Here is a 21,354-nt window from a genome sequence, read left to right on the forward strand (position 1 = left end):
ACTGCGTCCGGCCTAGGAGCCATATCTTTTTCTTTTTTGTTTTTCAGTGGGGCGATCTCCACTCACTGCAAGCTCCGCCTCCCGGGTTCACGCCATTCTCCTGCCTCAGCCTCCTGAGTAGTTGGGACCACAGGCGCCCGCCACCACGCCCGGCCAATTTTTTGCATTTTCCGTAGAGACGTGGTTTCACCGTGTTAGCCAGGATGGTCTCCATCTCCTGACCTTGTGATCCGCCCGCCTCGGCCTCCCAAAGTGCTGGGATTACAGGCGTGAGACACCACACCCGGCCGGGGCCATATCTTAAAACCTAATTCAGATCGTGTCACTCCTCTGTTTGAATCCTTTTTTTTTCTTTTTTCTTTTTTTTTGTAGAGAACGGCGTCTCGCTATGTTGCCCAGGCTGCTCTCGAACTCCTGGCCTCAAGCGATCCGCCCGCCTTGGCCCTCCCAAGTGCTGGGATTACAGATGTGAGCCACAGCGCTCGGTCTCTGCTTGCATTTTTGCAATAGCCTCCCATTCCCCAACCTTCCTAGAGTCAGGTAAAAAACCCCAAACTCCTTCCTCTGGCCTGCAAGGCCCTCCCTCCACCTCTTCAATTTCCTCCCTCTCACCACCCTTTTCTCACTTACCCTCTCGAACTCCTGGACTCAGGTGATCCGCCCGCCTCGGCCTCCCAAAGTGTTGGGATTACAGGCGTGAGCCACCGCACCAGGCCTATTTTGTCACTCACCCCCTCGCTCCGGTCAACTCTTCCAGGCAGGGGCCTGGCAATTGCACCTCCTTATGGAACGCTCTCCCTGGGGATCTTCCCAGGCTGGTTTTCTCTCATTACCCAGGTCTGAGCTCAAAAGTCGTCTCCTTAGAGAGGCCCTCCGGGATTGCCCATCTGCCTGTGATCACGCTTTGTCCCGTTACTCTCTTTTTATTTCCTTTCCCGCTCGTATCCCTATCTGGGACGAAGTCGCCCATCACTCGTGGCTTTCTTTGTCGCCCGGACATGAGTGGGAACCTCAGGAGGGCAGGGGAGGCGTCTTGGGGACTTGGGGACAGTGACGCCTCCTCGCGGGGTCTCGGGTCCACCCGGAGTCCCCAGCCCGCGTCGCCTCTGCACTGCTCTTCCCACCTGGTCCGGCCACCGGTACCTGCGCCGGTGTTTACGTTCCGGGTCGGCGGGCGGGGCCTTGCCGGCGGTCAGGCTCTGCTTCCGGGGCGGGGCGGCTGGGGCGGGGCTGCTGTCTCCCGGCCTGTCTCGAGCTCAGCGGCCGCAGAGGCGGCAGCGGCGGCGGCGCGGCGCAGGCACCGGCCCGGGGAGCGGCATCATGAGTGGTGAGTGGCGACCCCGCCGCTGTCACCCGCCCCGGCCGCCCCGGCTTCCGCTGCTCCAGCTGCACACTCCGGCCCCTGAGTCCCCGCGCCCCGCTCCCTCGCAGACCCCTGCCCAGTCGCTCGCTTTTCCAGACCCCTGGTCCCCAGGACTCCCGGCTCCTGGCCCCTGTTCACCTGCGGGTCTCTGATCTCCCGTCGCCGGGCACTGCTGGTCTTCTGACTCTTGTCCATCCATAAAAACCAGCTCCTAAACCGCTGTCCCCAGTCGTCCCAGTCCTGCGACCCCCTTGCCTAGTGTCCAGACCCCCAGTTCTGAGACCTCCCAGGTCTCAGTCTCTCCTGACTCCTAGACCCGCTGCTTCCCAGCTCCAGTTCCCGGGCCTCCATCCCCAGCCATCCCCGCTACCCAGGCCCCTGGTCTCCAGTCCCTGCAGTTTCCACACAGGCAGTCTTTTTGGACACTTAGTTTGCTGACCCCAGTATCCCCGTGTCCCAGGAGCTCCTGGTCCCCTGAGGAGCTCAATTCTCCAACCCCTTTGTCTTCCCCGTCCCTCTCATCCCTCCCACCCCTGTTCCCAGTTCTTTGCTCTTCCCATCACCAGTTCTTCCCAGTTAGCCACTCAGCTTCCCTCTGGGGTCCTGGCTTTTACATTTCGATGATCCTTGCATATTCCATCCTTTTCCATGTCTTATCCTGGCTCATCATTATCTTTTAAGATCTCTCTTGCCTTGTCCTGCAGCCCTTCCCTTCTTGTCCCGTGCCCAGCCCATCTGGGGACCGTCACTTCGTCCTTGCTCTTCCCAGTGCAAACTTCTTCCTGTCACCATCGAGGGGGTGGTATTGGTGGGGATGCTGGAAGTGAGAGGGAGGTGGGTGTGGACAGCTCGTCCTCAATGTTTTCTGAAGTTTAGTCCCTTGACTCTACCCTCCTTTCCTCTGAGGAGTCTTATTGGTGTTTTGGTGCTAAGTCATTCCTGGGTGTTGTATGTGGAGATGGGAGTGACTCAGGGAAGCCTCTCAGCTCTCCCCTGACTGTCTGTCCAGCCACTCTGGCATCTGGATTTATTTAGGAAGCCCCGCCTATCCTCCTAGTGCCTGTTTCCCCCTTACTGTGAAATTGTTTCTGAGGAATCCCTGCACCCAGCCCTCCTGGCCGTTGTCTTCCACGCAGGCATTTCTGGAGGTTGAGCGGGGGGCAAGGCCAAGGGATACCGCTGTCTTCAATTTTTAACTTTTAACGTTATCTCTGTGGATTTTTGTTGTTGTTTGTTTTTTTGTTTAAACAAGTGATGTGCCTTTTGTGTTTGTTATTCAAGGGCAAGATTTGTGAAATGGACAGTCCTAATGATGAGGGGGCTGGTGAGGGGGAGTTTCCTGGGAGATAATCCACCTTTGGTTGCCAAATCAAATGATTTTAAGCCTAAGTATGGTTTCTGATTTGTGAATATTAGTAATATCACAATAAAGACGTTATGAGCTGGCTTCCATCAGGAAGTGAGGTAGGTTGGTGTAAGTGCAGGTCCTGAGGCCAGACTTCCTGGGTTCAAATCTTGGCCCTGCCACATAAAGCTGTGTGATTTAAGAGTAAGTTACTTGACCATTCTGGGAGTCCCAGCAAAATGAGGATACGTAGTAGTACCCGTCTCCTAGACTTGTAATGACTGAATAACATTCATCAGGTAAAGTGACTGGTACTGTGTATATCACGAGGTGCACTGTCAGAATCTCAGAGCTGTCTGCTGTTGTTTCTGTAAGGGCTCATGTGGGATAGGAGTGGTATTGTTTTTGCCTAGTTACGGGAGACATAAATCTCATTTGGCCTGGGACTAGGCACTCTCTGAAAATCTTTTCCTTTTAATATGACCAAGGAGTCTTTGCCACAAGCTCACAGTTCTGGACCCTTTTCATTCTACTTTTAGCACAAGAGAAAATGAAATTGATAAGCCAATAGAAATTGATCAGTTTATCTTTCAAGGAGAAATAATATGAAAACTTTGGTGGTGCGCTCCTGTAATCCCAGCTACTTTGGAGGCTGAGGCAGGAGAATCGCTTAAACCCGGGTGCCAGAGGTTGCAGTGAGCCAAGATCAAGCCACTGCACTCCAGCCTGGGCGATAGAGCAAGACTTTATCTCAAAAAAAAAAAAAAAAAAAAGGAAACTCAGCAAATTTTAAAATAAAAAATCATTACGTCTGCTGGACATGATGGCTCACAGCTGTAATCTCAGCACTTTGGGAGGCAGATACAGGCAGGTCACTTGAGGTCAGGAGTTCGAGACCAGCCTGGCCAACATGGTGAAACCTTGTGTCTACTAAAAATACAAAAATTAATAGGGCATAATGGCAGGTACCTGTAATCCCAGCTACTCGGAAGGCTGAGGGATGAGACTCTCTTGAACCCAGGAGGTGGAGGTTGCAGTGAGCCATGATCATGCCACTGCACTCCAGCCTGCACAATAGAGTGAGACTCAGTATCAAAAAAAAAAAAAAAAAAAAAAAAAAAAAAAAAATTACATCTAAAGCCAAACAAATTGGAAAAGGAAACCAACAAATGACTTTTTAGGAAAAAGCATTAAGGATGAAAACCTTCGTTTGGAAACATTGTAACTGAGGCAGAAAAAGTGGTCTGTGAAGATGTAAGGGGAAGTCCAGCAGTATATTTTAATTGTTTCTTGAGAATGCAGTTGAAAGTGGGTTTCCCCACTTCTGGGATTGATAACTGGTACATGATAAAATAAAGTGGCATGGAAATATTTCCTCTTTCTTCTGTCCCTCACTTATAGTATTTTATTTATTTATTTTATTTATTTATGTTTTAGAGATGGAGTCACGCTCTGTCACCCAGGCTGGAGTGCAGTGGCACGATCTTAGCTTACTGCAACCTTCGCCTCCTGGGTTCGAGCGATTCTCCTGCCTCAGACTCCCGAGTAGCTGGGACTACAGATGTGTACCACCATGCCTGGCTGATTTTTGTATTTTTAGTAGAGATAGAGTTTCGCCATGTTGGCCAGGCTGGGCTCGAACTCCTGGCTTCATGTGATCCACTCTCAAACTCCTGGATTCATGTGATCCACTTGCCTCAGACCCGATAAGTGCTGGGATTATAGGCATGAGCCACCGCGCCCCGGCCTTAACATTTTATTATATAGTGTATTTTAAAATCTCAGAATCTAAGTAAGGTTTAAACAGTGCACATTGGTTTGTCTTTTAAATCTTTTAGGTCTTTCCTTCACATCCTTTTTATTTTATTTTTATTTTTTATTTTTTGGTATTTTCAGAACCATGCAAATATCACCATAGTTAATTTCACAACATTTTAATTACCTCAGAAAGAAACTTTGTACCCACCAGCAGTCATTCATCTTTCCCCCTCCCCTCAGCCCCTGGGAACCACTCATCTGCTTTCTGTCTCTGGATGTGCCCGTTGTGGGTATTTCATATAAATGAAATCATACAATATGTGGCCTCTCGTATCTAGCTTTTTTCACTCGGTATAATTTTCCTGAGGTTAAACCATGTTATAGCATATATCTGTACTTCATTCCTTTTTGTGGCCAAATTATATTCCTTTATGTGGATATCATACATTTTGTTTATTCATGCATCAAAAATGGGCATTTGAGTTGTTTCTACTTTTTAGCTGTTTTGAATAATGTTGCTATGAACATTCACACACGAGTTTTTGTGGGGGCAAGTCTCTTCATTTCTCTTAGGCATGTATGTAAGAGTGGAATTGCAGGGTCGTATAGTAACTGTGTTTAACCATTTGAAGAACTGTGTCAGACTGATTTTCAAAGTGGCTGCACCATTTTAAATTCTCACCCGCAGCATATGAGGGTTCTGTTTCTCCACACCTTCCCCAGTAGTCTTTTTAATAATAAACAGTCTAGTGGGTGTGAAGTGGTATTTCTTTGTAGTTCTGATTTGCATTTCCTTAGTGACTAGTGATGTTGAGCATCTTATCCTGTGCTTATTGACCAATTGTGTATTCTCCTTGGAGAAATGTCTATTCAGATACTTTGGCCATTTTAACATTAGGCTGTCTTTTTATTGCTGATCTCTAAGAATCCTCTAATTTCTTTTTTTTTTTTTTTGAGACGGAGTCTCGCTCTGTCGCCCAGGCTGGAGTGCAGTGGTGCGATCTCGGCTCACTGCAATCTCCGCCTCCCGGGTTCACGCCATTCTCCTGCCTCAGCCTCCTGAGTAGCTGGGACTACAGGTGCCCGCCACCATGGCTAATTTTTTGTATTTTTAGTAGAGACGGGGTTTCACCGTGGTCTCGATCTCCTGCTCGTGATCCACCCACCTCGGCCTCCCAAAGCGCTGGGATTACAGGCGTGAGCCACCGAGAATCCTCTAATTTCTAGATACAAGTCCCGTATCAGGTTTCTTGTTTACAAAATTTTTCTCCCCCTCCATGGTTTGTCTTTTCATTTTCTTTTTCTTTTCTTTCTTTTTTTTTTTTTGATTTGGAGTCTTGCTCTATCACCCAGGCTGGAGTACTGGAGTGCAGTGAGCAATCTTGGCTCACTGCAACCTCTGCCTCCTGGGTTCAAGTGATTCTCCTGCCTCAGCTTCTGGAGTAGCTGGGACTGCAGGTGCACTGCCCCACACCCAGCTAATTTTTTTGTAGTTTTAGTAGACATGGGGTTTTGCCGTGTTGACTGGGCTGGCCTCAAGTGATCCTCCTACCTTGGCCTCCCAAAGTGCTGGGATTACAGGCATGAGCCACCACGCCTGGCCAATTTTTGTATTATTAGTATTGATAGGGTTTTACCATGTTGGCTAGCTGGTCTCGAGCTCCTGACCTCAAGTGATCTGCCCACCTCAGCCTCCCAAAGTGCTGGGATTACAAGCCTGAGTCTCTGTGCCTGGGCTCTTTTCACTTTGTTGATGGTGTTTTTTTTTTTTTTTTGAGACGGAGTCTCGCTCTGTCGCCCAGGCTGGAGTGCAGTGGCCGGATCTCAGCTCACTGCAAGCTCCGCCTCCTGGGTTCACGCCATTCTCCTGCCTCAGCCTCCCGAGTAGCTGGGACTATAGGCGCCCGCCACCTCGCCTGGCTAGTTTTTTGTATTTTTTAGTAGAGGCGGGGTTTCACCGTGTTAGCCAGGATGGTCTCGATCTCCTGACCTCGTGATCCGCCCGTCTCGGCCTCCCAAAGTGCTGGGATTACAGGCTTGAGCCACCGCGCCTGCCGATGGTGTTTTTTGAAGCAGAGAGTCTTTTTTAAACTACAGGCTGCCCTTTAATCTCTCTCCTTTTTCCCCTTGCAGTTGTTGTTGAAGGAAACACAGTTATTTATCCCAGGGATCCTTTGCAGGTCTCTGCTGATTGCATCCTTTTGGTGTGGCATAAAGTGTTTTTCAGTCTCTTGTATGTGCTATAAATTGGTAATTAGAGTCTGCTGTATTTTTGATTTGAAAATGTTTGAGTAGAGTCAGAGGCTAGGTGGGTGCAAAGCTGAATACATTAAATACAAATAACCAGGAAGTGGAATGGCCCTAGGTAATATATACACAAGATAAATTGGTATCATGAGGCCAGAAACAACTAAGATAACCATTAACTGGGGAGTAGGTAAACCTAGTGTGCTGTGGTCACCTGATGGAAAGCCTCAGAAATGTTAAAAGGAGTGATACAGATTCATACACTTGACTGTGGCAGTATCTCAATGTTAATGTTCTGTAAGAAAAGCAGGGTGGGTCTGGCGTGATTGCTCATACCTGTAATCTCAGCACTTTGGGAGGCCCAGGTGGGAGGATTGCTTGAGTCCAGAAGTTAGAGACCAGTCTGGGTAACATAGCGAGATCTCATCTCAATTAAGAAAAAAAAGCAGAATGTAGAATTATACCTAAAATATATACCTTGATCCAAATTAAAACATACGCAAAACAATGTTTATGGATTCTTCTATGTATGTAGAACTAAAAAAATTATCAGGAAGAAAGATCCTGCAGATATGTATGGGTGGTTACTGTAGAATGGTGGTCACAATTTGTTTCTTTTTCTTTAGAGAAGCCAGTAGATAGGAATACTTGATTGTCCACCTCTTCAGACTATGTAAGGAATGCTGATTTTCAGATACATGTTTGCTGTTACTGGGAAAGTAGAACTTGTAGAGCCTGAAAGTCATTATTATACTCAAGTTTTGTCTTTTGTAAGTCTTTATTCTTAAGTTCCTGGATGCTCCTTAACATCAGTGTTTTTTTAAGGAGACACTGAGATTTCCGTTTCAAGGGTGAGGAAAGCCAGGCCCACAGTGATCAAATAATTTGTGTAACAAATGAGCTCGAAGATTCGTCATATATCAGAGTTTTGGGCTTAATGGGTAATTTACTGCTGTTTCTTGCCTGATGTTGATGTATATTTTGGCAGCTTTATATTAAAAAAATTTTTTTAAATTAACAAATTCTTTTTTGAGACAGATTCTCACTGTGTTGTCCGGGCTGCAGTGCAGTGCCGTGATGTTGGCTCACTGCAACCTCTGCCTCCTGGGCTTCAGTGATTCTTGTGCCTCAGCCTTCTGAGCAGCAGCTGGGATTACGGGTGTGCGCCACCATGCTTGGCTAATTTTTTATATTTTTAGTAGAGATGGGTTTTGCCATGTTGCCCAGGTTGGTCTCAAAATTCTGAGCTCAGGTTATCCACCTGCCTTGGCCTCCCAAAGTGCTAGGATTACAGGCGTGAGCCATGGCACCTGGTCCACTTTTTTTTTTTTTTTTTTTTTTTGGTAGAGATGGGGCTTACCGCATTGCCCAGGTTCATCTGGTACTCCTGGCCTTAAGCCACCCTGTCTCAACCTTCCGAAGTGCTGAGATTATAGTTGTAAGCCACTGTGCCCGGCTGCTCTTTCTTAGTTTTCTGGAATGTTGAAGGTCACAGTTTTCTCCTTGGCAGTGACTGGGCCCTCTCCGGCAGTGGCTTGTACTTAGAATAAGGAATCAGCTGAAATGAATGAATGAATGAATGAAAAAAGAATCTTTGTGGTTTTCATTCAAAGTAGAAAAGTGATGCTATCAACATTCCCCCCCCCCCCCCCCCCAACGTGAAGGCACTGGATTGATCTATGATGGTGGAATGCAAGAAGTAAATGTTCCACCATCAGCAAACAGTTGAGCTCCCCCTGCGATGGACTAGGTCCTAATGATGTTGGTTCTCCTGCTTCCTGGTTGCTTGACTCCAGGTAACTGATAGGAACTCAAATGCTTAGAGCTCTTAAAATATGGAACTAAAATCCAAGATTGTATAGATTTCTCTGAATTGTGGCAATGTGAGCCTAGTTCCAGATAAAGCAACTTCCATCTGCCACTGTCTTGTCTATACATAGGCCATATATTTGCAGTGGGGGTGATATCACCCCCAAGGGGTTGAACACTGGTTCTCAGGAGAGAAAAAAATACTTACTTGGATGTAGAAAGCACAGATAGTCATATAGTACATAAGTACATTGTATCTGTGGTATGACTTTTTCATGGAGAGGATGATTAGCAAAAAAGTGTCTACAAAGTATCCTTGAGGGCAAGAATGAAACAGATTGAGCAGGACGCAGTGGCTAACACCTGTAATTCCAGCACTTTGGGAGGCTAAGCTGGGAGGATCACTTGAGCCCAGGCGTTTGAGACCAGACTGGGCAACATAGCGGGACCCTGTCTGTGTACACACACACACACACACACACACACATACACACACACACACACACACAGTAGCTGGGTGTAGTGGTGCATACCCATGGTCCTAGCTACTCAGGAGGCTGAGGTGGGAGGATCACTTGAGCCTGGGAGGTTGAGGCTACAGTGAGCCGTGAAAGTACCATTGCACTCCAGCCTGGGTGACAGAGCCAGACCCTCAGACCCTGTCTCAAAAAAAAAAAAAAAAAAAAAAAAAAAAAAAAAATTGAGAAATACTGAAACAGGCTGCAGTAATTTTGTTATTATCATACAACTTTGCATCTTGCTTTCTTGCTTTTCACCATTAACATTTCAGGACAAAACTTAACCACATTGCTCCATGGGTTCCCTATTGATCGCTTTTATGGACTGTACAGTCCATCATTCATCCACCATTTTGCATGTAATACAACTTTTAACTATTGATTTTAGTTGTAGAAACTTAGCCTATCTTCCTCTCTCCCTCTAGCCTCTCCTCCCTCTCTCCCTCTCTCTTTCTCTTCCTCCCTTTCTTCTTCTCTTTCCTCCCTTTCTTTTTCTTTTGAGAGAGGATGTTGCTCTGTTGCCCAGGCTGGAGTGCAGTGGTGGTACAATTATAGCTCACAGCAGCCTTGACCTCCTGGGCTCAAGTGATCCTCCCACCTCAGCCTCCTGAGTAGCTAGGACTAAAGGTACAACACCACACCTGACTAACTTTTTAATTTGGTGTAGAGACAGGGTCTCACTATATTGCCCAGGCTGATCTTGAACTCTGGACCTCAAGTGATCTTCCTGCTTCAGCCTCCCAAAGTGCCAGGATTACAGGTGTGATCCACTATACGTGGCTTTCCTTCTTTCTTTTTGTTTCAAAGTAATGATGCAGTGAACATTTTTTTTTCAAGGTAGTTTTCCATCCTTTAGATTATGTCTTTAGGGTCATTTTCCAAAAGTAGCATTGACATCGAAGAGTTTATCACTTTTGATGCCTTTTTTTTTTGGCACATAATTAAACTCAGTTGAATTGATTTTTCCAAAGTGGTTACACTAGTTTCAAATGCTGCCAGTAAGCATGAGGGCTCTGGTGGAAGCAGAGGTTGGCCAGAAATTCGGGGTTCAACATTCAGCAAACACTGGATGATAATTTGGTGTATCCTCTATCACTTATCAAAAGGTTGTTACCATTGGGGTCTGTTGAAGCAAAAGGAATGAACATACCAGATTTTGTTGGGATCGTGCTGAGTGTGTTAGCCAGGACTCTTCAGTGAAATGTGACAGAAGCTGATCAAACTGATTTCAGCAACATGGCAATGTATGGTGTCTTATAATGGAAAAGTCTAGACATAGGGCTGGCTTTGAGCTTAGCTGGATCCACATAGTAAAGGACTATCAGGACTATCTTTCTGTCTGGCTGTTAACTCGGCTTTCCTCTCTGTGGGCTTCATCCACAGGCAGCCGCTCCTCCACGGAGGTGAGATAGGCACCAGCAGCTCTTGGACCTCATCCTCCAACCCGGCAACACCCAAGCACAGAGTGGGCTTCTTTCCCAAGTGCTCTAGCCAGAGTCCTGGGGCGGACCCACCAGAGTCAGGCTGGCCATGTGGTCATCCTGTGACCCATCGCTGTGACGTTGGTTAGCCAGGTCTGGACCGTAAGTCTAGTCTGCAGCCTGTGGCTGGGAGTCCATCCGACTAAACTGTCTGGATGGAGAATGAATTTCAGGGGAAGGACTGCTGTAATTTTGGATGGGGTGGTTAGGAATGTGATGTGGCAAGAGAGGGTTCATGAGGCAGGCGGCTCCTAGGTTTTCTTCCTGAGCAGCTGAAAGGGGTGGGTATCGCCTTATCTTTTGTTTTTTTTGAGTTGGAGTCTCGCTCTGTAACCCAGGCTGGACTGTAATGGCGTGATCTTTGCCCACTGCAACCTCTGTCTTCCACGTTCAAGTGATTCGCCCGCCTCAATCGCCACCATGCCTGGCTTATTATTGCATTTTTAGTGGAGATGGGGTTTCACCATGTTGGCCAGGCTGGTCTCGAACTCCTGACCTCAGGTGATTCACCGGCCTCGGGCTCCCAGAGTGCTGGGATGACAGGCGTGAGCCACCTCGTCTAACTAGAATTGCCTTTTCCTGAGGTGGGAGAGCCTGTAGGGGAGCAGGTTAGGTGGGGGCTGAGCAGTTTGAAGCCTGCGAGGGGAGTGAGGACTCGTTTCCTTGCCCTGACATTTTGGTGTCTGGGAGCCCTTCAGAGACCTGGCACTAGTGTTTCCTCTGCCCACCCAGGCAGTACCGCGCTTCCTCCGAGGAGGGAATCTTGCCCACTCCAGCTCATTTTTCTTTGCTTGCATCTGTGTTTCTTGGAATCGCTCTTTCCTCCTACAACTTAAAAAAAAAAAAAAAGCAAAAACCCAAAACGACATTAAAGACTATTGTGAAAACAAAATATACCTTTAAATATACATTCGTGGCACATTTAATATTTAAATTTGTAGGTATTCCACTTCTGCCTCTGTTCAGAGCATACACTATATATGTATTTGCATAATTGCATTGTATCTACGTTTGAATGAGCGTTTCTGCTTAGATGATAGCACTTACCCACGTTCCTTCTCTTCAAAATTCTTTGAAAAGGCAGCATAACATTCCACCAAATTGATGTGCCGCAGCTATTTAACCCCTCTCCCATTGCAAAAGACAGTCAGTTCCATTTGTGGTGTTCTCAGTAGGCGTTTCCTGTGAAGGGCCAGATAGTAAATATTTTCTGCTTTGTGGGCCATCTGGTCTCAGCCTCAAGTATTCATCTCTGCTGTCGTAGTATGAAGGCAGCCACATACCATGGGTAAATGAAAGGACGTGGCTATGTTCCAATAAAACTTTATTTAGAGAAAGTCAGCACCTGGATTTGGCTTGGGGGCTATAGTTGACTGACCCTTATACTAGGACACTGCAATAAAAATCTTCGTGCCCTTTGATGCTCAGGAAGTCATTGTGTTATTGTGGAAAAGCTTTGGATGCAGACAAGTTCTGGATTTAACTCCCTATTGAAGAACTTGGGCAGTTTTTTGTTTTCTGTCTTATTTTTTTGAGACAGGGTCTCACTCTGTCACCCAGGCTGCAGTGCAGTGTTACAATCATAGCTCACTGCAGCCTCAACCTCCTGGGCTCAAGTGATCCTTCCTCCTCAGCTCCCCAAGAGGCTGGGACTACAGGTGTGTGCCACCATGCCTGGCTAATTTTTTTTTTTTTTTTTGAATTTTCATAGAGACGAGGCCTCACTATGTTGCCTAGGCTGGTCTCAAACTCCTGAGCCCAAGCAGCCCTCCCTCCTTGGCGTCCCAAAGTGCTGGAGTTATAAGCGTGAGCCACTGTGCCGGCCCAGGCAGAATTTTGAACTTCTCTGACTCTGGAGTGCAGCGGCTTGATCACTGCAACCTCTGCCTCCCGGGTTCAAGTAATTCTCCTGCCTCAGCCTCCCCAGTAGCTGGGACTACAGGTGCGTGCCACCATGCCCAGCTAATTTTTGTATTATTAGTAGAGACGGAGTTTCACCATGTTGGCCAGGCTGGTCTTGAACTCCTGGCCTTGTGATCCACTTGCCTCAGCCTCCCAAAGTGCTGGGATTACAGGCGTGAGCCACCACACCTGACTCTGACTCTTACTCTTAATTCCCTTATCAGAAAATGGAAATTAAATCAAGTAATGAATGTATAGTGCCTTTCTCAGGACCTGGAACATAGAGGACCAGGTGAAATTGTTATTTGTATCTTTTCTTATTTCTCCCATTCCTTTTTAGCTTAATTTCCAAGGTGTCAAAAGGGATTTTGATTTTTTTTATAGCTTTTGATATGCATTGCCACATCACTTTTCAGAACTTACCGCAGCCATAAATTGTTACCAGTGGTGTGTACTTGGTTTATCATAGTTTTACTGGCATTGGGGAATTTCACTTTAAATGTTTCTTGGAGGCTGGGTACGGTAGCTCATGCCTGTAATCCCAGCACTTTGGGAGGCCGAGGTGGGTAGATCACCTGAGGTCAGAAGTTTGAGACCAGCCTGAACAACATGGTGAAACCCCATCTCTACTAAAAATACAAAAATTAGGTGGATGTGGTGGTGGGCGCCTGTAATCCCAGCTACGCGGGAGGCTGAGGCAGGAGAATCACTTGAACCCAGGAGGCAGATGTTGCAATGAGCCAAGATCACGCCACTGCACCCCAGCCTGGGCAAGAGTGAGACTCCATCTAAAAAAAAAAAAAAGTTTCTTGGTTAATTTGTAGTTATATAATGGTGCCTTGTGGTAGTTATTAGTAAGCATATAATTTGCATTTCTCCAACCAGGAGGAAAGATATTCTTTCTTTCTTTTTTGAGATAGGATCTTGCTCTGTCGCTCAGGCTGGAGTGCAATGGTGTGATCAGTGCTCACTGCAGCCTTGACCTATAGGCTCAAATGATCCTCCAGCCTCAGCCTCCCACATAGCTTGGACTACAGGTGTGTGCCACCACACACAGCTAATTTTTAGAAAAAACTTTGTTTTTTTTTTGAGACGGAGTCTTGCTCTGTTGCCCAGTGCAGTGGCGCAATCTCAGCTCACTGCAAGCTCCGCCTCCCGGGTTCATGCCATTCTCCTGCCTCAGCCTCTCGAGTAGCTGGGAGTACAAGCACCTGCCACCACGCCCAGCTAACTTTTTTTGTATTTTTAGTAGAGACGGGGTTTCACCGTGTTTGCCAGGATGGTCTCGATCTTCTGACCTTGTGATCCGCCCGCCTTGGCCTCCCAAAGTGCTGGGATTACAGGTGTGAGCCACCGCGCCTGGCCGGTTAAAAAAACCTTTTTGTAGGAACGGTGTTTCACTGTGTTATGCAGGCTGGTCTCAAACTCCTAGGCGCAAGCAATTCTCTTACCTCTACCTCCCAAAATGCCAAGATTACAGGTGTGAGCCACCGTGCTTGGCCTCTTGTCTCTTTAAAGTTTTTGCACATTGCCATGTTAGTGTTTTGTTTTTTTTTTTTCCGGAGCAAGAACTGGTGAACTGGGTTGGCCTCCTGTTTTGCAAATAAAGTTTTATTGGAACAAAGCCATATCTATTCATTTACTATTGTCTGTGGTTTCTTTCAGGCTACAATGGCAGAATTGAGTAACTGTAACAGACAATGTATGGCCTGCAGAGCCTAAAATATAAATATTTACTGTTTTGCTCTTTACAGAAAATGTTTGCCAATCCCTGCTCAAGAGTAATTTTTTTTTTTTTTTTTTTTTTTTTTTGAGATGTAATCTCACTCTGTCGCCCAGGCTGGAGTGCAGTGGTGCAATCTTGGCTCACTGCAACCTCCACCCCCTTGGGTTCAAGTGATTCTCCTGCCTCAGCCTCCCAGTAGCTGGGATCACAGGTGAGCACCATCATGCCTGGCTAATTTTTGTATTTTCAGTGGAAACGGGGTTTCACCGTTTTGGCCAGGCTGGTCTTTAACTCCTGACCCCCAGTGATCTGCCTGCCTCGGCCTCCCAAAGTGCTGGGATTACAAGCAGGAGCCATGACGCCTGGCCTGCTCTAGAGTAAACTGATGGTCCCCATTCTTTGCTCATTTATTTTGTCATCGATCTTAGACACCATAAGCCCACATGGATGGCCTGAGCCCATCTGTCTGCATGCAGAGCCTGTCTTTTTCCATTGTGTGGTGGCAGATAGTGTGTGCTTTTGTCCTGGGCCACCTGTGCCACTTCACCCTACAATACTGGGAACCAGCGCCCTGACTTTGGGGAAGAACGATTGTCCATTTCATCTGTGCGTGTGCTAAGGCTAGAGCAGATAAAACCACCACCTCGCTCTGCCCATGACAGGAATGAGGCGGCTGCTGTGTCCTGGCCAGTCCTGGTCCTTTTTATTTAAAGTAGCCACTTGGGGAGCCACAGAAGTGAACTGCACCAGAATCTAGATTCAACAGCTGTTGAGTTCCTTCTGTGATGGAAGAGTTCATGAGACTCCCGTCTATCCTGGAGAGCTCACAATGCATAATCCCTTCCACGACAGGGATTACACCAGCACTATGGCAGGACTGCAGGGCCATGGGAGCACTATGTGGGGAGAGAGCAGTGTGCCCCTTGCGGGACCCTCTGCAGGAAGATTTCTCTGAGAAGGTAACCGTTTGAGTCAGCCGTCTGGAGGTTGTTTTTTCTTTGGTGGCACTTTGATGACGGAGCCCTTTTCTGTGCCAGGATTGAGCCATTCAAGGAGTGAGCCTGGTTTTGTGAAGGTTGGAAGGTACAAGGTTTGGGGTAAAATGTCGGGTCTGTCACCTCTGAGCTGTTCTTTGGGCAAATGATCAATGTCTCCTAGCCTGAGTTCCTTTGTCTGTTTCACCAGGGTGGCCAGCCCCCACCTTCCAGATAGATGTGAGGGTTAAACGTATGTCTCAGTATGGCAGATTGGCGGCAGACCTGGCCCCAGATGTGTTGTGTTTGGTTCATGCCGAGTTGGCTGGAACATTGTTCTAACAAGAGTGTAATTAGGGGCCAACTAACTGACACAAAAAATCTGGATTTTCAGCCTCTCTTGAAAAACCAGGAGACGGGGCAATTACTGGTATTGCTGTGAGGTACTGTCTGCCAGTACTGGGTAGCAGCTGTCATCTCGAGAGGGGCACCTGCTCTGCTCTTGTGATCTGTGCCTTGCCAGCCCACCCCACTCATTTCTATGCCCCGCCTGACCCCTTGGGCATTTCAGGGGTCCCTCTTGGTCTTGTATGTGCCCCGGGCGTATATTGGGCAGCCCTTTCTGCCCCCTCCTCTTTTACTTCTCTTTCTTTCAGTTTCTTTATTTGGAATGGTTGTGGATTTTGGGGGGTGGGATGGGAATTAGACAATAGCCACAACATTAAAGTCATCATTGGGCTGGTAGCGCCAGGCATCCTAGATGCCTGCCAGTGTAACTGAGGATGAATTCTGCAGTGACAACAGGTTGATGATGTCCTTGTTCCCTGCAAGACTCTGTATGTGGGGCCTTGGTTAGATGGTGAGGGGAGATGGGAGCGTGATTATGATGTGGGCCTGGTCTACAGCCTGCTGGGGAGCTCTCACGTTTAACCATCTAATTGCACGGTGGCTGTAAGGTCTACTAACACAGATACTATTGTTTTAATATTTAACCTGCCATCCTTCATTATTTCTGCCAGGGCAGTGGGCTGTTAAATCCAGCCCAAGACTTGTTCATTATACATTATCTATGGCTGTTTTTCACCCTGCAGTGGCAGAGTTGGGTAGTGACAACAACCCTTTGGCCCACAAAGCCTGAAATATTGACTGCGGGACTCTTTCCAGAAAAAGCTTGCTGACCGCCATTCTAGGGTATGCTAAAGGTACAGGTTCAGTGAAAATCAGAAACAAATCATGTGAGGCAGCCCATCACAGATGCACATGCAGGGCTTAGAGAAATGCCGTGTTCTTTGCAGTTTTGCAGGGCGCATTGAATGAATCACATAACATCATTGTGTGTATCCTGTAATACTAGTAAGTCATTTATTATGTATTCATCTGCGCTTCCAGATGCTCTAGCCACTGCATAGAAAATTCAGTGTGGGCTGAAGAAAATGAGAGCAAAAGGGCCAGAGCTAGGAACAGCAACTGAGGCAGGGGTGGCTGTCACAGAGGGCCTTTGCTGTGAGACTTGCCATCTCATGAAGGAAGAGCCATGCCAGGTAGGGGGAGATTGGGGTGCAGGAGGGGCCCCTGGAAGCAAGGCATGGTTTTTATTACATTTATTAATTTTATTTTATAAAAGTATAAATATATATAAATGTAAATATATGTAAATTAATTTTTTAAAATTTCATTTTATTTTGTTTTGAGATGGAGTCTCACTCTGTTGCAGTGGTGTGATCTCGGCTCACTGCAACCTCCACCTCCCAGGTTCAAGTGATTCTCCAGCCTCAGCCTCCTGAGTAGCTGGGCTAACAGGTGCCTGCGACCACGTCTGGGTAATTTTTTGTATTATTATTATTTTTTTTGAGATGGAGTTTTGCTCTTGTTGCCCAGGCTAGAGTGCAATGGCACAATCTTGGCCCTCTGTAACCTCCGCCTCTTGGATTCAAGTGATTCTCCTGCCTCAGCTTCCCAAGTAGCTGGGATTACTGGTGTCTGTCATCACGCCTGGGTCATTTTTGTATTTTTAGTAGAGATGGGGTTTAACCATGTTGGCCAGGCTGGTCTCGAACTCCTGATCTCAGGTGATCCGCCTGACTAGGCCTCCCAAAATGCTGGGATAACAGGCGTGAGCCACTGCACCTGGCCAATTTTTTTGTATTTTTAGTAGAGACGGGGGTTTTACCATGTTGGCCAGGCTGGTTTCAAACTCTTGGCCCCAAGTCATCCACCTGCCTCTACCTCCCAAAGTGCTGGAATTACAAGCATGAGCCACCTCACCCAGCCGGGAGTAGCTTTTCTGCTGTGTGATTTAATATGGGGACTGGGTTCTCCGTGCAGTTGCCTTGTCTAGCCCTTGGGAGAATCCTCCTGTAGTTGTTCGTTAGAATAGGAACATTTTCTCAGCCAACATCTACCAGTTGCAGTCCTTCTCATAAAAATATTGGGCCAAGAGTGGTGGCTGACACCTGTAATCTCAGCACATTGGGAGACTGAGGCAGGAGGATCGTTTGAGGCCAGGAGTTTGAGACTAGCCTGAGCAACGTAGTGAGACCCTCTCTTTACAAAACATACAAAATTAACCCGGTGTGGTGGTGCATGCCTGTAGTCCCAGCTACTTGGGAGGCTGAGGTGGGAGGACTGCTTGAGCCCAGGAGTTGGAGGCCTCAGTGAGCTATGATCATGCCCCTGTACTCCAGCCTGGGTGACAGAACCAGACTCCATTTCTTAATTTTTTTTTTTTTTAAATTGAGGTGAAATTCACAAAACAAAGAATTAACTGTTGTTCTAAAGCAAGCAGTTCACTGGTATTTAGTACATTTGCATTGTTGTGCAATCAGCATTCTGTCTAGTTTCAAAACATTTTCATCACCCAAATAAAACTCCATATCCATTAAGCAGTAGCTCCCCATCCCCCTACCGCCCCAGCCCCTGGCAACCACCTGTCTGCCTTCTGTCTCTATAGATTTCCTGTTCTGGTCCTTCCCAGTTTTGCAAGCGTGGCTAAGGTTCCCAGTTGTTCAGTGAGTCTGCCCTGGCCCCCACCAGGATGTCAGTGTGGTGTGTGGAAGGAGCACTTGCTTGAGAGTTAGGGATAGCAGGGCTCAGCCTCCAATGCAGCACCTGCTTGACTGTGTGCCCTTGGGGCAGAATTCCTTGCACACAGAGGGCACTCAGAGAGCATTGCCCTCTTTTTCTTTTCTCGCTTGTACCTGCTTAATGTGTTACAAGGATCTCAGCAGGGAAATGTCTAGCATGACGTTGCCTCCATTGCGCTACATGGAGAGGCAGCAAAATACCACTATTTAAATATCTGCACGGGCCAGGCATGGTGGCTCACGCCTGTAATCCCAGCACTTTGGAAGGCCCGGGTGGGTGGATCACTTGAGGTCAGGAGTTTGAGACCAGCCTGACCAACATGGCGAAACCCCATCTCTACTAAAAATACAAAAAAAAAAAAAAAAGAGCCAGGCGTGGTGGGGGACACCTGTAATCCCAGCTACTCAGGAGGCTGAGGTAGGAGAATTGCTTGAACCTGGGAGGTGGAGGCCTCAATGAGAAGAGATGGAGTCACTGTACTCCAGCCTGGGCGAAAAAAGCAAGACAACATCTCATAAAAAAAAAAATATATATATATATGTATGTGTGTGTGTGTGTGTGTGTGTATGTGTGTGTGTATGTGTGTGTATATATATATGTGTGTGTATATATATGTGTGTATATATGTGTGTATATATATGTGTGTGTATATACGTGTGTGTGAATATATATATGTGTGTGTATATATGTGTGTGTGTGTGTGTGTGTGTGTGTATCTGTGTGGCCTTGATTAAGGGGCTTGACCTCTGTGGAATGGGAACCAGTTTACTTGGAGCTCCAGGGTTGCGAAGGTTAAAGAAGGAATATAGCCGGAATGCCTGGTTGCATCCTGCTTGTTTTCTCCTCTCCACATTCCAGGGGTCCTCTTTCACCCTTTCATCTCCCACGGCAGCAAACACAGAGGCCTGGGTTGAATTGCTTTCCCTGGGCTTTGGAGAGAAGGTAGCTAGTTGAAAGGACTTCTGGGAGCCAGAGGTCTTGATACCTTGGTGTAAGAGTTGCCAACAATGATGATAATGATAGCTAATTTTATTAAATGCTTGGTATATACCAGGCACTATTCTAGGTGCACAATACAATTTCCCTCATTTCATCGTCCGAAGAGGTAGGTTCTCTGGTGAGCGTGAAGCAGGGGGGTTAAGTAACTTGCTCATGATCACATGGCTGGTAGAGTAGGATTCTAACCCGGGCTATCCTGTTCTTAATTTCTGCTCTTTCTCTCCAGGAGGTCACTGTAGGTTGAATGGCGACCCCAGGTAGAAGGCTAGAGGTTTGTGGTAAAAATTAATGTAGGACTCAAAGGACTATAAACATTAAACATTAGATCCTGAGAGTTCTAAACATTGAAGACAAAGGCCGGGTGTGGTGACTCACACCTGTAATCCCAGCACTTTGGAAGGCCAAGGCAGTCGGATCACCTGAGGTCAGGCGTTTGAGACCAGCCTGGCCAACATGGTGAAACCCCGTCTCTACTAAAAAAAACAAAAATTAGCTGGGCGTGGTAGCAGGCGCCTGTAATCCCAGCTACTTGGGAGGCTGAGGCAGGATAATTGCTTGAATCTGGGAGGCGGAGGTTGCGGTGAGCCGAGATTGTGCCATTGCACTCCAGCCTGGGCGACAGGAGCGAGACTCCACCTACAAACAAACAACAACAACAAGAAAACAAAGAGAGACCCAAGTAGGTGACTGACTTTCCCATGCACATGAGGTTTTTGAGTAGAGTTAGGGGGTGTCAGCTGACTGCATGTCTCAGACAGGTTTGTGAACCCCTGGAGGTATTCCCTCGGGTGCCTTTCCATTTTCTGTTTTCATTTTGATGATGATCTAAATGAGAAATAAAAAGAAGCCTATTCTTGTTCACCTGGTTGCTGGCTGGGGGCTGCCCCTGGAGATGAGGAAGCAGGAAGATGGGGTTTGATCGCTCCTATGTGGCGAAGTGTTTGCTGAATTTGGAAGTGTTTGCTGAATTTGCAGTGGGCCACTGCTGCAGGTTGTGAAGGAGGTCGAGGGTGAGCAGGGCTTAGCAGCTGGCAGGTCCAGGATCCCATGGACTTGGAAGTGAATCCCTCCTCGGCCACTTCCCATGGGTCTAGTCCTGTAAAGGTATTTTCCTCTGAGTCGCAGTCCTCTCTACTGAATGGAGCCACTTTTCCTTCTTTGTCAAGGATTTAATAGGTCATTTAATGACTTAGCCTCTGGTTGGGACTCAGTAGGTGGGCACATTCTTCCTGCTTCTCTCTGAGTGGCGGCAACATTTGAAGCTGGCAGATTCTTCTGGGCCCTGGCGGAGGTGCTGTAGTCTCCACTGGATTCAAAGGGAGAAGGTAAGAAGGAGACTGGTAGCATCGATTGCTCTGCCTGCCTGTCTCTGCAGAGTCTCCATAGACTGTAGAGCTAGGAGAGCATGATCTCATGCAGAAACCAGTGGCCAAACAAGGGAAGTGACTGTCCCTGTCACATGGCTAGCAAGCGGGCCAGGCAGGATGAGAGGTCAGGCCTTGTGACTTCCCGCTCAGTGCGCTCCACTGTTCCTCTCAGTTGATAAGTGGTCCTCAGACCACCTGTGCTCCCTGCAGCCTAGTAAACCCCCTTCTCTCTCTCTCTCATTATTTATTTATTTATTTATTTTTGAGACACTCTCACTCTGTTGCCCAGGCTGGAGTGCATTGGCGCAATCTTGGCTCACTGCAACCTCCATCTCCCAGGTTCAGGTGATTCTCCTGCCTCAGCCTTCTGAGTAGCTGGGACTACAGGCGCTCGCCACCACACCTGGCTAATTTTTGTATTTTTAGTAGAGATGGCATTATTGTCATGTTCCTGAGGCTGGTCTTGAACTCCTGACCTCATGTGATCCGTCCGCCTTGGCCTCCCAAAGTTGCTGGGATTATAGATTTGAGCCATTGCTCCCGGCCGACCCCTTTCTCTTAAGCTCATTCAGGGCTAAGTTGGCCACAGCTGCCTCTTCTGAGGTCAAGATTATCTCACTTGAGAGCTTCTTGCCTGCAGAGAGAGATCACAGCCAGGAAGTGTGAGCCTCTGGGTTGAGACCTGCACAACCTCGGGTAGTTTTTATATAAAGAACAGGTTTTTCTTTTCTTCCCCTCATCCCATCATGAAAAGAGGCTTTGCAGAGTAAGGCAGAGGAGG

At 47.3% G+C, this 21,354-nt stretch overlaps 1 protein-coding gene across 2 annotated transcripts in view; it reads left to right on the forward strand.

Moving 5' to 3' along the window:
* Nucleotides 1-1,253: 1,253 nt before the first annotated feature.
* The window catches only part of SNX29 (sorting nexin 29), a 609,178-nt gene continuing 589,077 nt past the window's right edge, over nt 1,254-21,354 (forward strand). Inside the window, exon 1 of one of the 2 annotated variants that reach the window (XM_030924514.1) lies at nt 1,254-1,327. In XM_030924514.1, the coding sequence (XP_030780374.1) occupies nt 1,321-1,327 (7 nt within the window). In that variant the 5' untranslated portion in view covers nt 1,254-1,320. The remainder of the gene's footprint in view (nt 1,328-21,354) is intronic. The other variant, XM_030924515.1, reaches the window with a different exon arrangement.

The sequence above is a fragment of the Rhinopithecus roxellana genome, chromosome 20 (assembly GCF_007565055.1).
Source record: "Rhinopithecus roxellana isolate Shanxi Qingling chromosome 20, ASM756505v1, whole genome shotgun sequence".
NCBI classification, from domain to species: Eukaryota; Metazoa; Chordata; class Mammalia; order Primates; family Cercopithecidae; genus Rhinopithecus; species Rhinopithecus roxellana.